The 18,876-nt window shown below is 35.8% G+C and overlaps 1 protein-coding gene across 9 annotated transcripts in view; it reads left to right on the top strand.

The window, feature by feature from the left end:
• Positions 1-18,876, top strand: part of SLC4A10 (solute carrier family 4 member 10) — a 166,229-nt gene that overhangs the window by 41,015 nt on the left and 106,338 nt on the right. For 4 of the 9 annotated variants that reach the window (XM_036386558.2, XM_036386557.2, XM_054515408.1 and 1 more), the window contains exon 1: positions 11,612-11,896. The exons of 3 other annotated variants lie outside the window; for them this stretch is intronic. In XM_036386558.2, coding sequence (XP_036242451.1) covers positions 11,816-11,896 — 81 coding nt within the window. In that variant the 5' untranslated portion in view covers positions 11,612-11,815. Of the gene's footprint in view, positions 1-11,611; positions 11,897-18,876 lie in introns of those variants that run through there. 2 more of the 9 variants (XM_036386562.2, XM_036386560.2) reach the window with 1 other exon arrangement.

Raw genomic sequence — 18,876 nt, 5'->3', positions numbered from 1 at the left:
TGGTTCAAATCAGAAGTGCTAAATACTACTATTCCTGCTAATGTTGATGATGAGAATTAGTATAAAATAAAATAGATGTATTTCTTAAGAAAAACCTTGCACTTGGGCTATCAAAATCAGGAAGATAATGGTTGAATTCTAATTTCTTAAGTTGCTTGAAAAATCGGTTTTACCAAGATCCTGCTGTTTTAATACTTGTGATAGCTGCCCTAACTTCGTTATATCTTGGGTTAAGAGAAATGCAGTTACATATAAGAAAAATTACGGACCTGCAGAAGAGGTCAAGTTGAGTGGAGATCAACCTTTCTCTTGCAATCAAGTGTTTTCAAAGTGTTTTCTGTGACCTGCATGACCTGTTGTGCTTTGGTAGCATATGAGAATCTTTGGCTTCCTGAGTATGGGAGAGGCTGGTGGTCAGCCTTTGGCATTGCCTTGTGCACCATCTGGGTGGAGTGCCCAGTGCTCCACACCTTCCTCTGTGATTGACATGCATGAAGGTGTTTTTACAAAGATTAATATTGTCAAAAGCTTCTTTTTAGAAAACCCAAAGTCTTTGCTTACCTCACCAGTACAAAAATAATAGACAGTTTAAGTTTCCATGTGGGCATAATGCCATCCAGCTATAAATCCCGCTGGCTGCAAGGCTTTGCACAAGGTCACACTGATGACCTGGAAAATAGGCTTAGATGCAGGAATGTCAACTTGGTAGAGTGGCTTGAGAGCGTGAGTGAGGGAAAGCAAAATGCATTTTTCTTGGAATGGATATGAAGGTGCTAGGAATTACAGATTCAGAATTTTGCTTACAGTGTGGTGTTAGTCATTGTATTTTTGGGAGAGGTAATAAAGTGCGTAAATGGAGCATCTGTTTGAGTAGAGAACTCTTTTATTCTAGTTAGACTAATTCTGTTTTTCCTGATCGTGGCAGATATGTTTTGTTTTCAGGGTGAGAACGAGGCAACAGGCCCAGATACAATAGTAACTTAAATTCAAGCTCTGATTTGGTTTCCCTTGCTTTCCTAGTTTTGTTTTCGTTGTCAAGTGATTGAGTAGTTTCTGAAGTTAGAATAGGCTATAGATAAGCCTATGGTCTATCGACTGCTGGAGGCTAAGTGAGGTAAGAAAGTAATTTAAAAAAAATGAAACATTTATGAGAATTTTCTTTTTATGACATGGTCTGAACTGCTTTTCGTGGCTTATAATGCTTAGTACTGTCTTTTAAATTAGTATGAATTATTTCTATTGCATTTAAGTACTTCTCCTGTTATCATTGAGCGAATTTTAAAATCTTTTGTTGCTAATTAATTTGTTGGATGAGTTATTTATAGTGATTCATGTTACAGCTGTAATATTTAAAGTGAGTTACGGTAAACTTGGTTTTTGTATGTTGTATGATAAGAGCTTTAGTGATGGGAAGAATTGATGAAATAATGGATAGAAGTCTCTGTTCACCTTGTTACTAAGTGGGTGCTGACTGCCACATGTTTGTTTTCAAAGGAAATTTGTTTTCTTTGTTGTGTAGGAAGAAGGCTGCATTTAAGATTTACATTGCCTCTGGCCAGCCATAGCAAAACATTGTAGATAGTTGAAATATTCAAAACTTTTACTAGTAGTGTGTCAGGTGCCACATTTGAATTATTCTTTTCATGGTTCTCCTTTTGCATACTATTGTCCTTTAAGCTGGCACACAACAAAACATGTTAAACTGTAGAATTCATCCTTGAAGACAAAAATTGGGTTGGTGACTTGAAGTGAATCATTCTGTATAATGATAATACTATAAAAAGTAAGTACTATATATGAACTTGAGAATAGCCAGACTATTGAAATAATACATATGTTATTATAGAAATGACAATAATAAATTCTTGGATGTTCTTGGATTATATCTGAGGTGGATTTTTTTGATGTAATATATTACATTGAAAGGTAGTAAAAAACTAACTGAAAAACAGGTTTTGGGGAAAGAACAAAAATATTATTCCTTACATGTACTTAATGAAGTCAGAATTCCAGTTATTTAAAACTAACTGAAATTTTAATGTATTTTTAAAATATCTTCTGCTTCACTTCAGCAAATCCTAACTTTTAGTAATTTATCTGAAAATTCTTCAAATTAATGAACATGTTCTGTAACATTTCATTACCTTTTGTTTTTGCATAATAAAAGTAGAAGGGAATCCAGGACTTGGAGGTCATCCATTAGAATGTAAACTGAAATCAAGCTTGACAATTGCAATTCCAGTGCTACTGCAAATGATGTCTCTGTGGTGTTACCTCATTAAAAAATTGCAAGCAGCTGGCAGTTAAAACTTGTATCAGTTTCCTACAAGTTTTTTCATAGTAAACTACATTTATTCTTTTTACTTAAAAGACTCTTCATCTTAAGCCAACCTATGGACCAAAATAACTTAAAGAGTTGTCTGGGTTGGTGTCATTTACAGGGATCACAGAATCACAGAATATGCTCAGTTCCAAGGATGTGGTCTCATATTCATATGAGGTATTTAAGTTATCTGGTACTTGTGACTTCAGTGTATGGCATGGTGCAGCTGAACAAGCCATGAAGTGTGACACTAAGTAGAATTTTTTAGTGCATTGATAACAGAAAGTGAATCTGTGTAGGAGATTTACAGCATTTCATCCAGCTGAGTTTTGAAAGCGCCATAGCAAAGGTAGCACTGTTTCCTGTGTGAGACTGTTCTATAGGTGACATATTTCAAAGTCAGTTTTTAACGGTATCGTATCATGAATTTCATGGTATTAAATGTCAAATTTCTTCTACAAAGAGGAAGCAGCACAACATTTTTGGGTCAAATTTGGAAACATTTTTTTCTGAATCTTTTTAGCAATACTTCAGTGTTTCTCCAGGCCTTCATTTTGTTCCTGAGTCTGGTCTGAGAACCCAGTGATCAGGTTTTAGTTCAAGAACATATGTGGTGTCTTTCAGGACACTGGAGATAGCACAGGCTGAAGCCATGTAGCTTCTGAGGAGGAGACTGCTGGGCAGCTGTTTTGTGAGGAGAATGCCCTTGCTTTATAATTACCCTTTTCTCTAAAATTTCAGTGGAAATGGCTCACAGTTGTAATTTAAGAAGAATCCTAAGAAAGGGTGTTGAATAGGAGAGATTTTCTTTCTCACCTAGTCTTGTATTTGCTTCCAGACTCATCTGACTTTTTTCTCATCAACTTTGAAAATGGTAAGACTTCAAGAGAGCAGGAAGGCCTGAGATAGGGCTGTACTGGTGGTGAATGTGTGGTGGTTCCACTGATGTTCATGGGGAGCAGGTGAGAGCAGGAAAGAATTGTCTAAGTTGGGACCCAACCTTGTGTCTGCCATCCTCACCCTCTGGGGAGCTGCTCCCAGCACTGTTTTTCTTCCTGATGGAGAGAGAGGAAAAAGGTGAATTGGCTGCTGCTGGCTTTCTCTTTCAGGACAAAGGGGAAGGTTTATTAGCCTGGGGATATTTAGTCATGATAGATCTGATCATTTAGGTTTTGGGCTCTCTAGCTCTATTTTTGTGTGTAATGCACAAAAAATCTTTTATGCTGTCCAGGTTCATGTGATAGTTTAGGATGACAAGTGATAGGCTTTCCTCATGTCTGTCTGTATGGTGTATATGTATGCACTGGAAGGAAAATGACTGCTATTCATAGGAGTGGACCTTTTTGCTTTGTTTTAGCTGCTGTTTATCATCATACCACAAGCAGTTATGAAAGTACCAACTCCCCTTCAAAACCAGGAAAGTCTCCATGATGGGAATGTATCTAAGTTTTACATATTCTTCATTTTAGTATTCTTTTATCTTTCATTGTCCTCTATACCTTTACACTTTTGCAAGTATCTTCTACCTAAGTAGGTAGCTGAAAGGCAGTTTAAATAGAAAAGCAGGCAATGTCTGACTTTTTAAGCTCCTGTGGGAGACTCTGTAGTTTCCAATGACCATTTTGTCCCAGTTTTCTACCTTTGAAGCAATCATTGGCTTTTTTTTTCCTTGAGGTCTTAACGTTTTTATCTCTGTCCTTGCGCTATTGAGCATAAAATTTGGTTTTAAATATTCAGAAAACCCCATATGGGCAATTTAAAACATTTTGAATTGTCCCTGGAAATTATACCTTTTCTCCCATTTAAATCCAAATACATATATGGATTTGTCTTGTTTAGATAGTTTGTGTCTCTTATTTCATAATTTATTCCAGAATATCCCAACACCAGCTTTATGCCCTGCTTCTAGTTTTGGGGGGGGCTGTTCTTTCTTCTCTCCTTTCATTATTCTTACATAAACCAGAGGAGGCTGCCCCCAGCCCAGTGCCTGTTTAGGCTGTGGATGCCTCACCTTGCACCATCATAAATAAGAAGTTTAGCTGTTAGTGATGTGTGTGCTGCTTGAACAGCTTTTCTGTGTCCCCTCACAGAGAAAAGATGGCAAAATAGATCAGGTGCAGTTAATCTTAGCTTGTTTAATCTCCATGTGAAATCCTTTGTTAACTTTTTGAGAAAGCAAATGTTTGTGTCAGTGATCACATTTTAGAATTGATTTTGGAATAAACTACTCGTTAACTTTTTTTTGGTAGCTATAAGTGTGATAAAATTAGGTACTAATCTTTCTGACAAATGACATATTTTTGTGATAAATTGAATTCATAAAGCATTTTTTACTCTCTTGCATTTTTCTGTTGTATGGCTTTCTGTCAAAGCTAACCTAATCCTAAATTATACTCTAGTAATATCTCCTTTCTTCCAATGCCTTCTTTCAAAGCAGTGACCTTGCTTCCCAATCCTTGCAATTCTTATCCCACATTAGTCTTTTAAGATTCCAGAGGGTATTTTGCATAGGAACAATATTAGGTTTGTGCTCCAATATTTAAACATACAAACCCACTTGTTTCACATGGCTGAAATAAACAGTTAAAACAGCCTGGAAATTTTGGTGCTAACTGATATATCTAGCAATTTTCTTTTTGGATGAGCTTTGATTGAGGAATATTGTCTAAAATCAATCTTTGTTTATTGTCATTCTCTTCAGAATCAGTATACTTTACAGCAAATGAGAATTTTTGAAATCTGTGCGTTGATAGACGAGTTTTTAAAATATCTGTATTTGTATCTATATTTTATTGATAAAAGTAAAACTTTCAAAGGAGCATGATGTAAAAATGATGTGCAAATAATCTGGTATCTGGGGTTTGGCAGAGATATTCAGACATTTTGATTGCCTAGAAGTATAGGTGAACTAATGAGTAGTGCAAAGCTGAGTTTGTATTCAGATTATGCCAATATTTTTTTAAACAGTGAAGAAACTAGACTGAACCTGTTCTGTGCCTTCCCCCCTTTGTTTGAACTGAAGCAAAGGTTTTTTTCTGATTTAAAGCAAGTTCTGAATATGTTGTAGTTGGACATAACCTTTATAGAGCTCTTCCTTTAAAAAAATGTCTGGGTTGTCTGCTCATGATGGGTGTACTGCTGCCATGGCTCAGTAGTGTGTCAGGGTAATTCTCTCAAGCTCTACACAGGTCAAAAAGATTATTGAAGAATGCACAGGCACTTTTCTTTTTGCTAAGTCTGAAATAGAAGGGGCTAAATCCCCAGGGGATAGAAGTTATATAATTTGGTGATGCTATGCTGATTTATGCCTCTTGAGAGTTTGCCTGCAGCAGAAGCTGGAGGTGATGAGAAGAGATTGGATGAGAGAAAGACCATCCAGGAAAAATTCATCAAATTTGTCATTCTTGAAAGGACCATCATAACATATGGTAAGGCATATCATTTACCTCAGGCTCGGAGGAAAATGATTTCTTCTAGGAGAATATTAATTTTATTTCTTAGAGGATCAGCTGACAGGGTAGGCTTTCTCCTGGCTGGTCTTCCCCTTCTGTTTTCTCTGAAGGGAAGGATGGAAGCTTGGAAATGTCTTATCTGTAGCAGACAAGCAAGTTGGCATTTTGCCATCATTTTCTGCTAGCAGAGAGGATAATGGTAATCATATGTCAAAATTTAACATTTCTCTTCTTTGAAAGAGAACTTTTTAATGCAAAATATTTAGAAAAGTCAGATCTATTCTGAGGCAGATAAGGATCTAGGATTAGTGAGCTGACAAATTTTTCTTATGGAAAAGGAGTTTTTCTTCCTCTTCAGGCACAAGAGGAGATGAAAAAGGATCAAAAGAAACAAACATATGAGGTGTGTAATGTAACTAGGCTGCAACTTCAGTATTGTGTAATATCTGGGAGACAGGCAACATCAACCCAGAGCAACATCGCCTCTCCTGCTGCTCCTTCTGTGGGAAGGCTGTTAGAACTTGCTTTGCTAATGAGTTCCAGCCTGTTTAATTAAATTGGTATTTCTTTATTACCAGGAAAGTAAATTTCTCTTGTGCTATATAACATTGAGTCCAAATTCCATCATCACCTTTTTGAGGAAGGGGAAGTGTTTTCCTATAATCAATTCCTATAATCAACATCCCCAGTTGTTGCAAGTTAAGCCCTTGGTCAGCCATGTCTTAGTCAGTTAATAAAAGTAGAAAGGTTTTCCCAGGCTGTGGCACGAGTTACCACACTGGTGAGATGCTTAAAAACGTGGAAAGCTTTGCTTTCTTTTTAGTCAGAAAAGGAAGGTATGGTTATTTTAGATAGAACCTATTCATCTTCTATTCACACATTTAAAATTGGCCATTTCAGTCTGATTTTACAGATAATTTTCTAGAATACACGATTTATATAAATATAATTTTGCTTAGAAAATAAATGTATGATTGCAAGCTTTGAGATTTGTATTCTTTATTTTCTGTATTTTTCCAAGTACAAGTGTAAGCAACCATCTGTTATATACATTATAAGATTGCTCCTCAGCAGTCTGAGAGAAAGGAGATGTCAGCCTTCTCCTACATTATCTTCTGGGAAATGGAATGCCAGACATTTTAAAATAGTTTTTGAAGGTAAAATGTTGGAAAGAAATCTTGGTTTGAGGCTGTTTTTTATAAATTTATTCTAATTTGTCAATAATACGTAATGTAGTGATCTGGATCATCAGGGACTGGCCAGAGGTACAGGCTTGGGTTTTAAATTTAGGATTCAGCCACACTACCAGTGGGATATTTGGGAAGGCAGGTTTTAATACAGCTGCATTATCTGCTAGGCAGATTTGGAACCAGGCAGTTAATTTGCAAATTTTGACTATGTATCCACGGTTCAGGTCTGCCTCTACTTGTTTCTTATTTTGTTTTATAAATGTTTTGAGTTTTCTTTAACCACAGTCATGGCTGTCCACAGATGAGCTGATTTGACTTATATAATGCCTGCTGACATAATCCCAGGAGAGTCTTTGGACAGTATCTCATTTGAGATGCCCGTAAAATAAAGCAAGTTTAAACTGAGTTAATAAAAATGAACTTCAATTTCCTAATGATCTTCCTTTTTCCCTAAAGAAGGATATTAATACTTTATCCAAACCTCAGTAATATAATGGTAGAATTGAGTAAGAGAGACATACATAGACTAAAGAAAGCAATAGAAATAGTCCTCTCATCAGGATTAAAGGAGAATGGCTATAATTAATTACTTTTCAGCTTACTCCACTCAGCTACAAAGATAAAATTTTAACCTGATCTGAGCAATCAGCTAAAACTTGGATTTTTAAATTTATTTTGGTTAAGAGAAATTGCTGAGCTTTTTATATTGTTAATACCATTCTATGTATCGAGATGAAGGTTTGGTGTCTTTAGTACATGAGAAACCAACTGTTATCATGTCTTTTTTTTAAAATTCAGGTTTCTAAGCCAATTAGTGTTGAGTCTCATTGCAATCTATGCATTTTCCTTTAGGTCCTGTCCTTGATACCAATTCTGCTGTAACTTAAATTTCTGCATTTTTCATTTGTCAGTGTTTTCATATCTTTTAGAAATAGAGGTGTGCAAGATACACTTTTGTGTGTTTTCTAATTTTGATTTCCTCCACTTTTCAGGCCTCCAGCCTCTGATAGTTAAACCCCCCGAAATTATTGATGCCGTAGTATGGATTTGTGCTTGTTACAAATTTGTACTTGAGTTTCTTTTTCCTTGGCACTTCTTTCTTGACACACCTATGCAGATCTCTCTTTTAGTCTTTGGTGTGTTAAGCTAAACAAAGCAAATGTTTTCAGTTGCTTCTCAAATTTTCCATGACCATTGTGGAAATCTTTCTCTTCCAGACAATAGATCATCAAAATCAAGAACAATAGATTTTTAATATAATTTATTATTGCATTAATGTTGATATCTCTGTACTAGAAATATATTACCTGATAAATTAAAAATGTCTTTTCATTTCCATAGGGACATCATTTTGATAGGTCATAATTATTTGTGATCTACTTTGTACCCAAAATTTCATCCACTGTAATTTTCAACTGCTGAGGTCTCAATTTTCAGCAGAAACTTAATAATGATCAAGTTCACATATTTTCATTTTGCACTGTTAAATTTTACCTCAGTTTTATTCTTGTGGTCCTATATGTAATCCATGTCTTCCTGGTACTGTTCCAGTCTTCATATATATTAGCAGTGCTTTCCCATATCAGAAATTTCTCAACTATGATTTTTCGGCTGTAATTCATCCTATGTTCTGGTAATGTATAAAAATATGTAGTAAAACTGATCCCTCAAATTACTGCTGAGAAATATGCATTTGTATTGTTCTTCTGGCTCTTTTGGTGCAGCACTACGTAATTTCACCTTTCACAGTCTCCAATATCTTGCACTAATTTCAAATGTTCTTTATCATGATCATTAGTACTAGCAAACACAGCTTACACTTAATTTAAAAAGCTGAGTGACAGAGCTTCTGTTGCTTGCTCTCTCACTGCTTAGGTCAGCTCTATTTGATAAGAAACTGATTTGTGGTGAATTCAAAGTGACCATTATCTCACCTTGCATAATTGACAAGAAATGAATTTTCTTTCTTTTTGTCCTGTGAAGAAGAATTATATAAAACCAAACTATATTTGTGTGTAATTTTTTGTATGACATAAAGTGGTACTTGTTGATAATCTAAAGGGGAAGGGTTACAAGACTTTTGATTTAACATCTCAGAATAAGTATCTATATTTTTTAAAATGTTACTGTATTTCTACCCTCCCTCTGCTTTAATATTGTTAATGAAATGTTAAAATTTTCACTTTTGCAAAAAGGTAATAGTATTGACATGAGGAAAAGCATGGAATAAGTTAAATGAAAGTATTCCATTAGCTGGGATAATGTGCACAAAGAAATAATATTATATTTCTGGGTGCATTTATAATTTATACTGAGATCATAACCAAATTCAGGAAAATAGTCTTCTACCTTGTGTTTTGCTAGTTCTTGAATTCTTCATGTGTCCAGCTGGAGGAGAGACCATGTACTCTTTGTGGGCAGAAACTCTGCAGTGATGCATTTGACAGCTGTGGGGAGAGCCCCTGGCTGCCTGTTTTTCACTCTCTGAGTGGGGATCATCATGCAGTACAAAATTTGCACAGGGAGAACCTACATAATATTTATGAAAGGTTGCTTGGCAACCTACATTTTTATATCACTTTTTACCATCTTACTGGCCTTTGTATCACAGCAAGCAGCTTTTGGGGACTTGGAAGTGGCAACTTAGAGATGTGGGGTTGTACTCCCTTACATAGTTGTGAGTAGATACTGGACAGAATGAATTCAGAGCTCACAGTTTGTACAGGAAAAAGTAACTTAATATATAGTGCTGGTGTATCATTATTTTTGTAAATTACCTTTGGAAATAAGAATATTACTGTTGAGGATATTCCTATTCCATACTGGTGCCGGGAAAGCTGTTTTCTCCTTTCATTGCTAAATTGCTCTTGTTTGTTTTTTGAAGGGCCTTTTCTCTTCTTGTGCATATGCACTTATTTTTGTGTGTGTAGATTTAGTAATATTTTCTGGTTTGAAAATGAATTACTGAGTTAATCTGGAGCAAGTTGAAAAGTGGCAGCTTTTGAGAACATTCCCAATGTTCAGAAGTGGCTCCCTGACTGCCACTACCAGCAGCAGTAAAAAGACAGTGTCAGGTTGTTGGACATCAGGATTAACTCTCAGAGAATATAAAAAGCAGCATCAACTTGGGCCTTATCTGGTTCTCTGCCGCACTTCAAAGCTTCACTGACTGGCTCTGCCAGGCTGCTGGACACTTCACTGGAGACCCTATAGCAGTGTGTGGCAGACAGTTCCCTTTCCCTGGAAATGTAGCATCCTTATGCTGAGGCAGTTGCACACTGGATAAAGTGGAACCAGTTAAAAATGGTAGCAGGTAGCTTCTCCCTCTAAAGGGAAATATATGGTATTAATGGGTGAGACCAGTTTGCTTTTATCAGTGCCATAATGTGAATTACTGTAAACCAAATTTGATTAACTCTTCAGTTACACAAAGGACAGATTACTACAACTGTATAATAATAATGTTTAACAGGATAGGATCTGGGTGAATTAATTTGGAACTACTTGCTTCTACTTTCAGCTTCTGCTTATATTTTAAAGTAAAGAAGGACATCCAAATTAATTTGAATAACACTTGAAGCAAGTTGAAGTTAAATTAGGGTAGAGTTTTTTCTTACAAGTTTTATTTGTCAGTAAAATTCAATTGGTAGCAAAGTGTTTCAATATGTCTTGACAGAAAATTCCTGTGTGTTTAAGTAGATGAACTGAATGCCTCAAAATTAGTATCTCACTAAGTGAACACACATAATTGTTCTATGGGTCTGGAATTCAGAGAAATTGCAAAATGATACTTCTACCAGTTTGGTGGCACTGTTTCATCTTAGGTCTGTGAAATTTTTTTTGTTTGTTTATTTGTGTGTTTGCTGCCATAATACCAGCAATAGCAAATATAAATAATGGTTTATAATAATAAATTCCACTAGGAAATTTCACTTTGTGTAAAATATATGTTTTAATAAAAAAGTCCAGTTATTACTTCATAGTCCTAATAATTTTAAAATTATTAAGGAGGTTACTGTACATTGTTTGCTTGAAAGGTCTCTCTTATCAGAAGAAATTCATGCATGATTGTTTTGTTTGATATCAAACCACATTTTTGCTGTCATAACACTGGCACATTTTCAAGTCATGCTGTTTTCTGGCTGCTAGCAGGGAGTAATGGAAACAATGCAGTGATCATGCAATTTATTAAAAATAGACACTAAAATACTAGGGAAGTGATGCTTTTATTTTATTAGGGACTAGGATTCACAAGGCTTCGTAAAAATAGCTGTTTCAGTATCACAGAGAAATTAAGATACCTTGCTGCCTGTGAGTTGTTTATAATTTATTTCTGGTGATTTTCCTTTAGATCAGATTGTGATGCTTGTGAATGGTGACTGTGCTTGCTGAGGAGTGGTCATGCAAGCAAAATCTGATAACCTCGATATGTCGCTTCATCTGCCGTTTTTCTTTTGTTAATGCAAAGCTGGTTACATAATATCTAATTTCTCCTTTAGCTGACCAGAGATGAAAACAAAATCTATAATGACAGTGCTAGGTTTTATAAAAAACGCGAGTGAGGAGTTGAAGGATGTGGCTTGTTCTGTTTGGACGCTGCAGGATTGCTTTAAGCAGTAAGCTTACTGTTTTCAGATGGCATTAGCAGCATCAGTGATATAGCTGTGTCAGCCTCCTCGACTGCTGGATGTCTGTAATCGCACCGAGGAAACTATATTTAAGATCTGATATCTTGAGGGTAATGACTCCAGCACTTACTGATGGACAGAATGGCTGTTAATGCTTTCTTCACTAGCCCAGAAGATTTTGAAAGATAGATAGGTCTGTGATGTACTTTGATAAGACAGGAAATGCAATTTTTGGGGGTCTCTGGAAATAGAAAGGTCATGCAGCTTGGAACCGGTGAGACATTACAGTCCCTAAGTCATCAGGTATGACCTCATGATTTATACAAATATTTCTAACACAGGGTTTGTTTTACAGTTTTAGGTCATTTGCAATCTCTTTGTCTGTGTAATTGCTTCATGTTGGATTTGCTACAGGATTTATAGGGTAGACTGTTTACATAAGCAGAGCAACGTATATGTTGGAATTCTAATGTGCTCATTTATATTTGAAAACTGGAAGATTATTCTCTATATATTTTCAGCCCGTTTTGTTGTGAATATGTTTTCTTTTAACTAATTAATGGTGAAAGGTTATCCCTTTGCTGTAATGTAAAATGACAAGATTGTATTGCATTTTTATTTTGCTTTATCTTTGCATGACACACAAAAGCTATTGTGATTGTGTTTGTCATATGAAATGCAGTATAAGGCAACTGTTTACCTACAGTGCCAGATTATTTAAAACAACGTATCACATTGTGTAACAGGACAGGGCTATTCTGCAGGCACAGATCTTGCTTCATTTTGCAGCAGTAGATTCTTTTTATTTTTGCTTCATTTGAAATCAGTTTCAAAAATAGCTCATGGAACATAACAGTGAAAGTTTGGCAAGATAACTGTCCTCTTTTTAATTATTACACTCAGTGACGCATACTAATGCTAATGGGTTGTAGAAGAGAAGATTAATATCTTAAAAATTTAGAATGTTATTAAAAACCAGAATAATTTTATTGAAGCATGTGTCTTTTTTTTGTTTGTTTTGTTTTGTTTCTGTTTTTTTTTGGTAACTGCTGTCAACTTTATTGCAAGGGTAATACTTGTGGATCTGCTAATGTGTTGTGATGATGTATAGGAAAGTCAGAGTACATAAAAGAAAGCAGATAGATGGGTATTTTACATAGGAAGATAGTGGCCTAATTTCATATATGGAACACAGAAGAGATTTGGAGATACTGTTAGCACTTTAGGTGTTATAAACGTTAGGTAATGGCTGATGTATTCCCTTGAATACATCATAGAGCAATTATATGTAAAATTGTAGGAGAAATTTATTTTAAAAAGGGATATTCGACTCCATCTTAAGAAATTCTACATATATTTGCAGAACATTTCCATGGCAACATGTTTGACCATGTGTTTTAAAAGCTGAGCTGAAGCCTGAAAGTAGTGGCAATTTTCTGTCTCTTGCTTTACCCTGTGGAGCAGCAATTTTCACGTATAACTGGACAGCAGATTGGCAGGGGCGAGAGGTATTTTCTGACCACAAAGCACAGGATTAAGTGATCAAGATTTAAAAATATTTTCATGTATCCACCTAGAAATGTAAACATGTAAGTCATGGATTTGATTTTGCATTTGGAACTATATTCTGGTTTCACCTCATTTAATAACATTTTGGTGAAGCCGTATGTGTGTGGGAGGCAACAGAAGATCAGACTTAAGTTTGTACAGCAATGGTAAAAATGTCTTTTAATTTTTAATTAAAAACATAATTGTAGAAAATATTGTTACTTGTACTGACCATAAATTCCAGTTTCACAGTCTACTTTATTCATTTTACATTCTTCTTAATAATGGGCAAAGACTGCCCTGCTCTTAAGCTTGATTAAGTTTGGCATGATTTAACTATACCTTTCTCTTGCTACAAGATCCTTTTAATCTGTTAGAATTTATTTTCAGTATTTTGATGTATTAGCCATAATGAGTACATTCTGTTTCTTGGCATTGGAATGAAATTCCTGAAAGTATTGATTTCATGGTATTTTGGTGCTTTGCAGAGTATTTATAGACCTTTTAATCGGACCAACCCTCCCCAGCTTCTTTGTTTTCCTTATTCAATTTACAATCTTGACTTAGCTTCATTTTGAAGTTGCTTCTTTGCTCATTTGAAATAATTAGATCTCCATGGAATTTTGCATCTGGAAGCTACAGCAGTAGGTTGTGCTTGTCCTGGACTCTCATCACTTACACAAATTCTGCAAACTGCATTCTGTGGATGGTTTTGGAATGTATCATTGATATAATCTCCAGTAGAGCAGTAGACATCCGTTCGCAGCCTTTTGACAATGGAAACTATCTACAGAGGAAAATGAATTGGTGAAAAATGTTTGCTTGAGGAAGTTTGTGCTTAGGTCATTCTGTTTTGAAGCAACACTGAAACTGACCATTGCAAGTGAGTTTGAATATGTTTTTTCACTCAAAGGACATAGTCCCATTAGGACATAAGCCCTTGTTCATTTGGAGGGGCTAGAGAGTAACACCCCAGAAGAATATATTAAGAAAGTAAAGCTGTTTTGTAAGAGAGGAAATTGCAGCAAGATTGAGTTAGACACATGAGAACATGGAATTGGACTGAAGTGATCTGAAAACTTAAAATTACAAACTATTTTGCTTCTTTTACTTGTTTAAGTCCCACATCCAGCCTCCTAAAAAAGAAAATTTTGAAAGATTGCTGATATTTTATATTTTCTCTTGCTGCACAAGAGCAGTCATTGAATCCAGGGCACTGTGTTAGTAGCAACTTAACAGGAAGACATTTTTGTGCTTTCTTCAAAACTGTATCATTTCTCTTCAAGATGATTGGTACTGTCAGTATTTAAAGAATGCTGTGTAAGGAAGGATCTCTCTAAATAGAGAATTCTTTTCCCTTGACTAAGCATAACGAATACGCATCCATGAGTATGAGTTTCCTTATCTTTAAAACATTGCAATTTACAGGACTCTCTGATAAAGATCTCGCAGCGAAACACTATTTTAAGAACAGTTGGGCAAGAAGCCGAATATTTGTGTAATTTACCAACTTTAAACAAGAATGCTCTTACTCATGCACATAGACAGTTGTGGTGCTTTTACTTGTTACTGGTTGCTGTCCTGATTCCACAGTGCTGACTTTTTCTGTAGGTTGTAGTACCAGTTTTTAAGGAAAAGAGAACACTGGAACAAATGGGAGATTGTGATCATACATTTGCAAAACATTAGAAGCAAAAAGTACTTTCAGAGTTTGCTGAAAGAATTCAAGTGTTTTTGGTGTACATAAGCCTCCTTCCTAAGACATGACCCTCTTCTCTGGTCAAATTCTTCTCAGTATTTTAATTAATGTTTCAAGTCATTGGGCCTAATGACCAGAATTAGGGAAGGCTTACTATAAGCATATAAGAAAGGTGTAAAACATAAAGTAACATAGCATAAATATGAAATAGGTAACTGCATGGTCACAAAATACATAGCTACACAATGAGTGGAGTGTTCTAAGAATGTTCCAATCTGTTTAGTGTTCCAAGAATATCATCACATGGTCATTCTGAATAAAGATTATTCAAAGGAATTTTTGCTAAGATGCAGTCTGAAAATGTGAATAAATCAAATAATAATAATCATAATACCAAATTATACTATGGTAATATGTTAAAAAAATTAGAATAGAGTCATATTTAGTTCCCAAAAATTCCTGTAGAGGTGGAACCACCTAAGATGAAGTAGTAGGGAAGCCGAGCATATTAATGCAGTAAAAGAGAATATGCATTACTTAGAGTGGCATTTTTGAGAGAAGAAACTATCATAGTTCATTCTCTCTCTCTCTTTCTCCACCCTGTGCCTCTCTTTTCACCCTCCCATCCCATAATGAGCCTCCTAAAGACTATGACTTATTAAAGTTATTTCTTGTTTCCTTGCAGGACCATATTTGTTTTGCCTTACTTAAATTTTCAATAAATGTTATTAATGGAAGAACCCCATTAGCATGAGTGCTGTTACACTACAGCAGCCAGTGGCTTTGCTGTCAGTATAATTTCTTTTAAGTAGAAGCTGATCCATAGTTCTGGTAAATTTGTATAGATTGCTTCATTAATAAACTCAATATTAACTACAGCTCACACAGCGTAAACTCCACAGTGCTTGCCATACTGTTCTCAGTGTGACCCTAAAATCACTTTTCTGGGTCATTTAAACAATGTATGTACCAATAAGGAGACCACAAGATGTGACTGGTGATAAGGTGGCAAAAAGCTGCTATTCCCTTATTATTAAGGGCACCAGGTTTTTTCTTATGTTGAAGTGATACTTCTAATATTTCATTTGTATCCATTTGCTCTTACCCTGTCACTGGGCAGCACCAAGAGTCGGGCTAGGTCTTCTCTACATTGCCCCCAGTGAGGGAGTTGTATATTGTGATAAAACACCTCTGAGCCTTCTCTTTTCAGGCTGAAACAGTCCCAGTGCTCTCAGCCTCTCCTTTGATGACCTTTGTGTTCCTTTACTGGGCTTACTTCATTATGTCCATTTCACTCATGTAAGAAGGGAATCCAGACCTGCTCAGAGCTCTCCAGTTATGTCTCAACAGGGCTCAGCAGAGGAACAGAATCACATTATCTGGTAAGGAATCTTGGATTGTCTGTTAACTAGTCAATTAATTACAGAAAATTTGCACAGAAATCCTTGAAAAATGAGTACTGAATGCACAGGAAATTATAATTGGTAATCTGGTGGGGAAGGAAACTTTGAAAATAGCTTTGCTTCATTCATAGCAGTCATTTTAGTAATGAAACCTCCTGTTGTTTTGAAATGTCTTATGTGGAATCTACACCCCCCAATACTAATTGACATAAGTAGGGACTAAATCCTGAAGGGAAAGGCTAGACTAATATTTTGAGCTGAGCAAACTTCAAAGCAACTGAATAAAAGGATATTAACTAGTATGATATCACTAATCAAAAAACTCAAAAAAGGTAAACTAAATGAAATGTGACCTAGAGGGATTCAAGAATTGTGGTTTAAGTCAACTTGACAAAAATAATTTGTTATTTTCTAGTTTTGCTTGAAAATCAGAGTAAACTCAGAGTTCTCAAATGTTCTCAAGCAGCCATTAACTGATAAAAAATATTCAGCGTGGTATATTGAATGATGTAAAAAAAAGGAATTGAGGAACATGAGGGAGTGTTGAGGTATAGAAAATTTTTCTCATTTTTATAATAGCTTCCCTCTGTTCCCCCAGGCTGCTTAAATGAAACAAAAATTTATATAGGAGCCTTCAGTGATTTAAGATCCATCCGTTTCTCTCCTGCTAGCATAATGAGTTCACTTGTTTAAATTTTCTTTATTAAAGATTTTATGCAGGCACGCAGAGTCATTAAAATCCATGCAAGGAATCATACCCATATGGTTTGTATCCACATTTAACGCAATTAAAAGTATTCTAGCCAAAGCAGTATCAGTTTTATGTCCCAATCCTGTGATTAGAACTTTCTGGGAAAGGCAGTGTCATATTTATGTCTGAATCCTGCAAGTGGAAAGGGAGAGAAATACCTTGTCCTTATACTGATTAGGGGAGTTCCAGTTATGCAAGACCATATAGATGTGTAGTTCTGTTTTGGAGATAGGACTTGGTGTGGTGGAGAGCAAGTTTATGATACGAGGGGATGAACTACACTTCAGGTGAGTTTCTGTCTGAGAGGTAACCATGTAGGTCAGTTATACCAGCTGATGTCACATTTTAGTTCATTTTAAAAGGATATTTAAATGTTAATGTTCTTTTTTCCTGCTAAGGTTATCTGAAATACTTTAAACTTGAAAAATAGCAGTCCTTCTCTTTCCCTGTTTTCTTTCCCATTGTTTTCTAACTTTTCTAGTCTGTTTTGGTGAATAAAGAATTTGAGACTCCATACAAATATGTGTGTCTTAAGCAGTGGTTGTGCACATCAGAACTTGTAATTTAAGGTCAGACAACGTCTAGTTTATAAGAAAGTTGAGGATGATTGGTGTTACCTCAGTGTTGTCTTCCAGGTAACATTTGTAATGGAGTTCACTGAATGATCAATAGAAAAATCTAATACATACGAAAACCACAAAATGATAATTTCATAGCAGTGATAATAATACAGTGATTTTTTTATTGGGTTTTATGTGCTGCTGAAGATATTGCTGGGAGCTTAGATTCCACATGACAAGCGTAGGCCTAGCTCTGTGAGGACTACTAAGGATGAAGCTCAGTGTCTGATAACTGTGACTTGATCTTATCTTTAGACTATCAGTTGAGGTGGTTGTACTAATACATGTCAAAAATAAGATATTTTCAATTACCTGGGCACGGGATTTAATGGCAGTGGCTGGATAATGCCAGTGAAGTTTACCTGACATATGAAACGTGAACCATATGGAAATGGAAAGCTGTGTTGGCGTTCTTGTCTTCCAGAAGGAGCTGAACTTTCTCTGGGAACTTGGTTTCTTTGTTGCCTTCGGCAGACTGGATCCTCTGCTGGATCTCAGTGTTCTGTCACCAGTCCTTCTGCACGTAGTCATGAGTGAATTTCTCATTGCTGCTCAGTGAATGTCTCACAGTGACTCACTGGGTTTTGTTATTGCCCAGTCTGCCTTCTGCTCCCCTCCTCCTCTTTCCTGAGTGATTTTCTAGTTTCTAGGGTGCAGATGTGCTGAAATTTCTCAGCCATTTAACTTCTAATGCAAACACGCATATTTGCCATGGATGTCAGGGAAAGATGTAATTTGTGCTGTCAAAAGTAGTTACTAGCACTGCCTTGTGTCCTGAACATCTACAGCAACAGAAACCTCAGCACAGAAGTGAGACATGCTCTGAGTCCTTTTCTTGCCTCCTTCAAGAGATAAGAACTGTTAAGTAGTTTCCTTTTTAGTATCATTTGCAATTGCAGAGACAAGAATTAAATATACATTTTAAGTAATGTCTGTATCATCAGCTATAAACAAATTTTGCTGGTAATTACTTAGACTTTATTTCCCTCATGGGCTTCCTTTCATGTTCATAGAAGTGTCATTATCAATTTCTACTTTAATTTCCATTTAATTTTCCTGTCTTTGCTTGGCTACACTATGCACACCTATAGTTCTCTAATTTAATTTAGGAATGTAAAGAATGAGATCTTTCTCTTCCCAGAGAACTGAAAAATCTCTTATTCTGTTTATTTAAGTCATAGTAAACAAGATTTAGGCTCTTTTGCTTTGGACACTTTTGGCAGCTTCTTCCTTACAGAGCTGGGCAGCAGGGATCCTGTAAA

Source organism: Molothrus ater, chromosome 7, assembly GCF_012460135.2.
Source record: "Molothrus ater isolate BHLD 08-10-18 breed brown headed cowbird chromosome 7, BPBGC_Mater_1.1, whole genome shotgun sequence".
In the NCBI taxonomy this organism is placed as follows: Eukaryota; Metazoa; Chordata; class Aves; order Passeriformes; family Icteridae; genus Molothrus; species Molothrus ater.
Note: the sequence above shows the minus strand (reverse complement) of the source record. Positions and strands in the feature narration are given on the sequence as shown.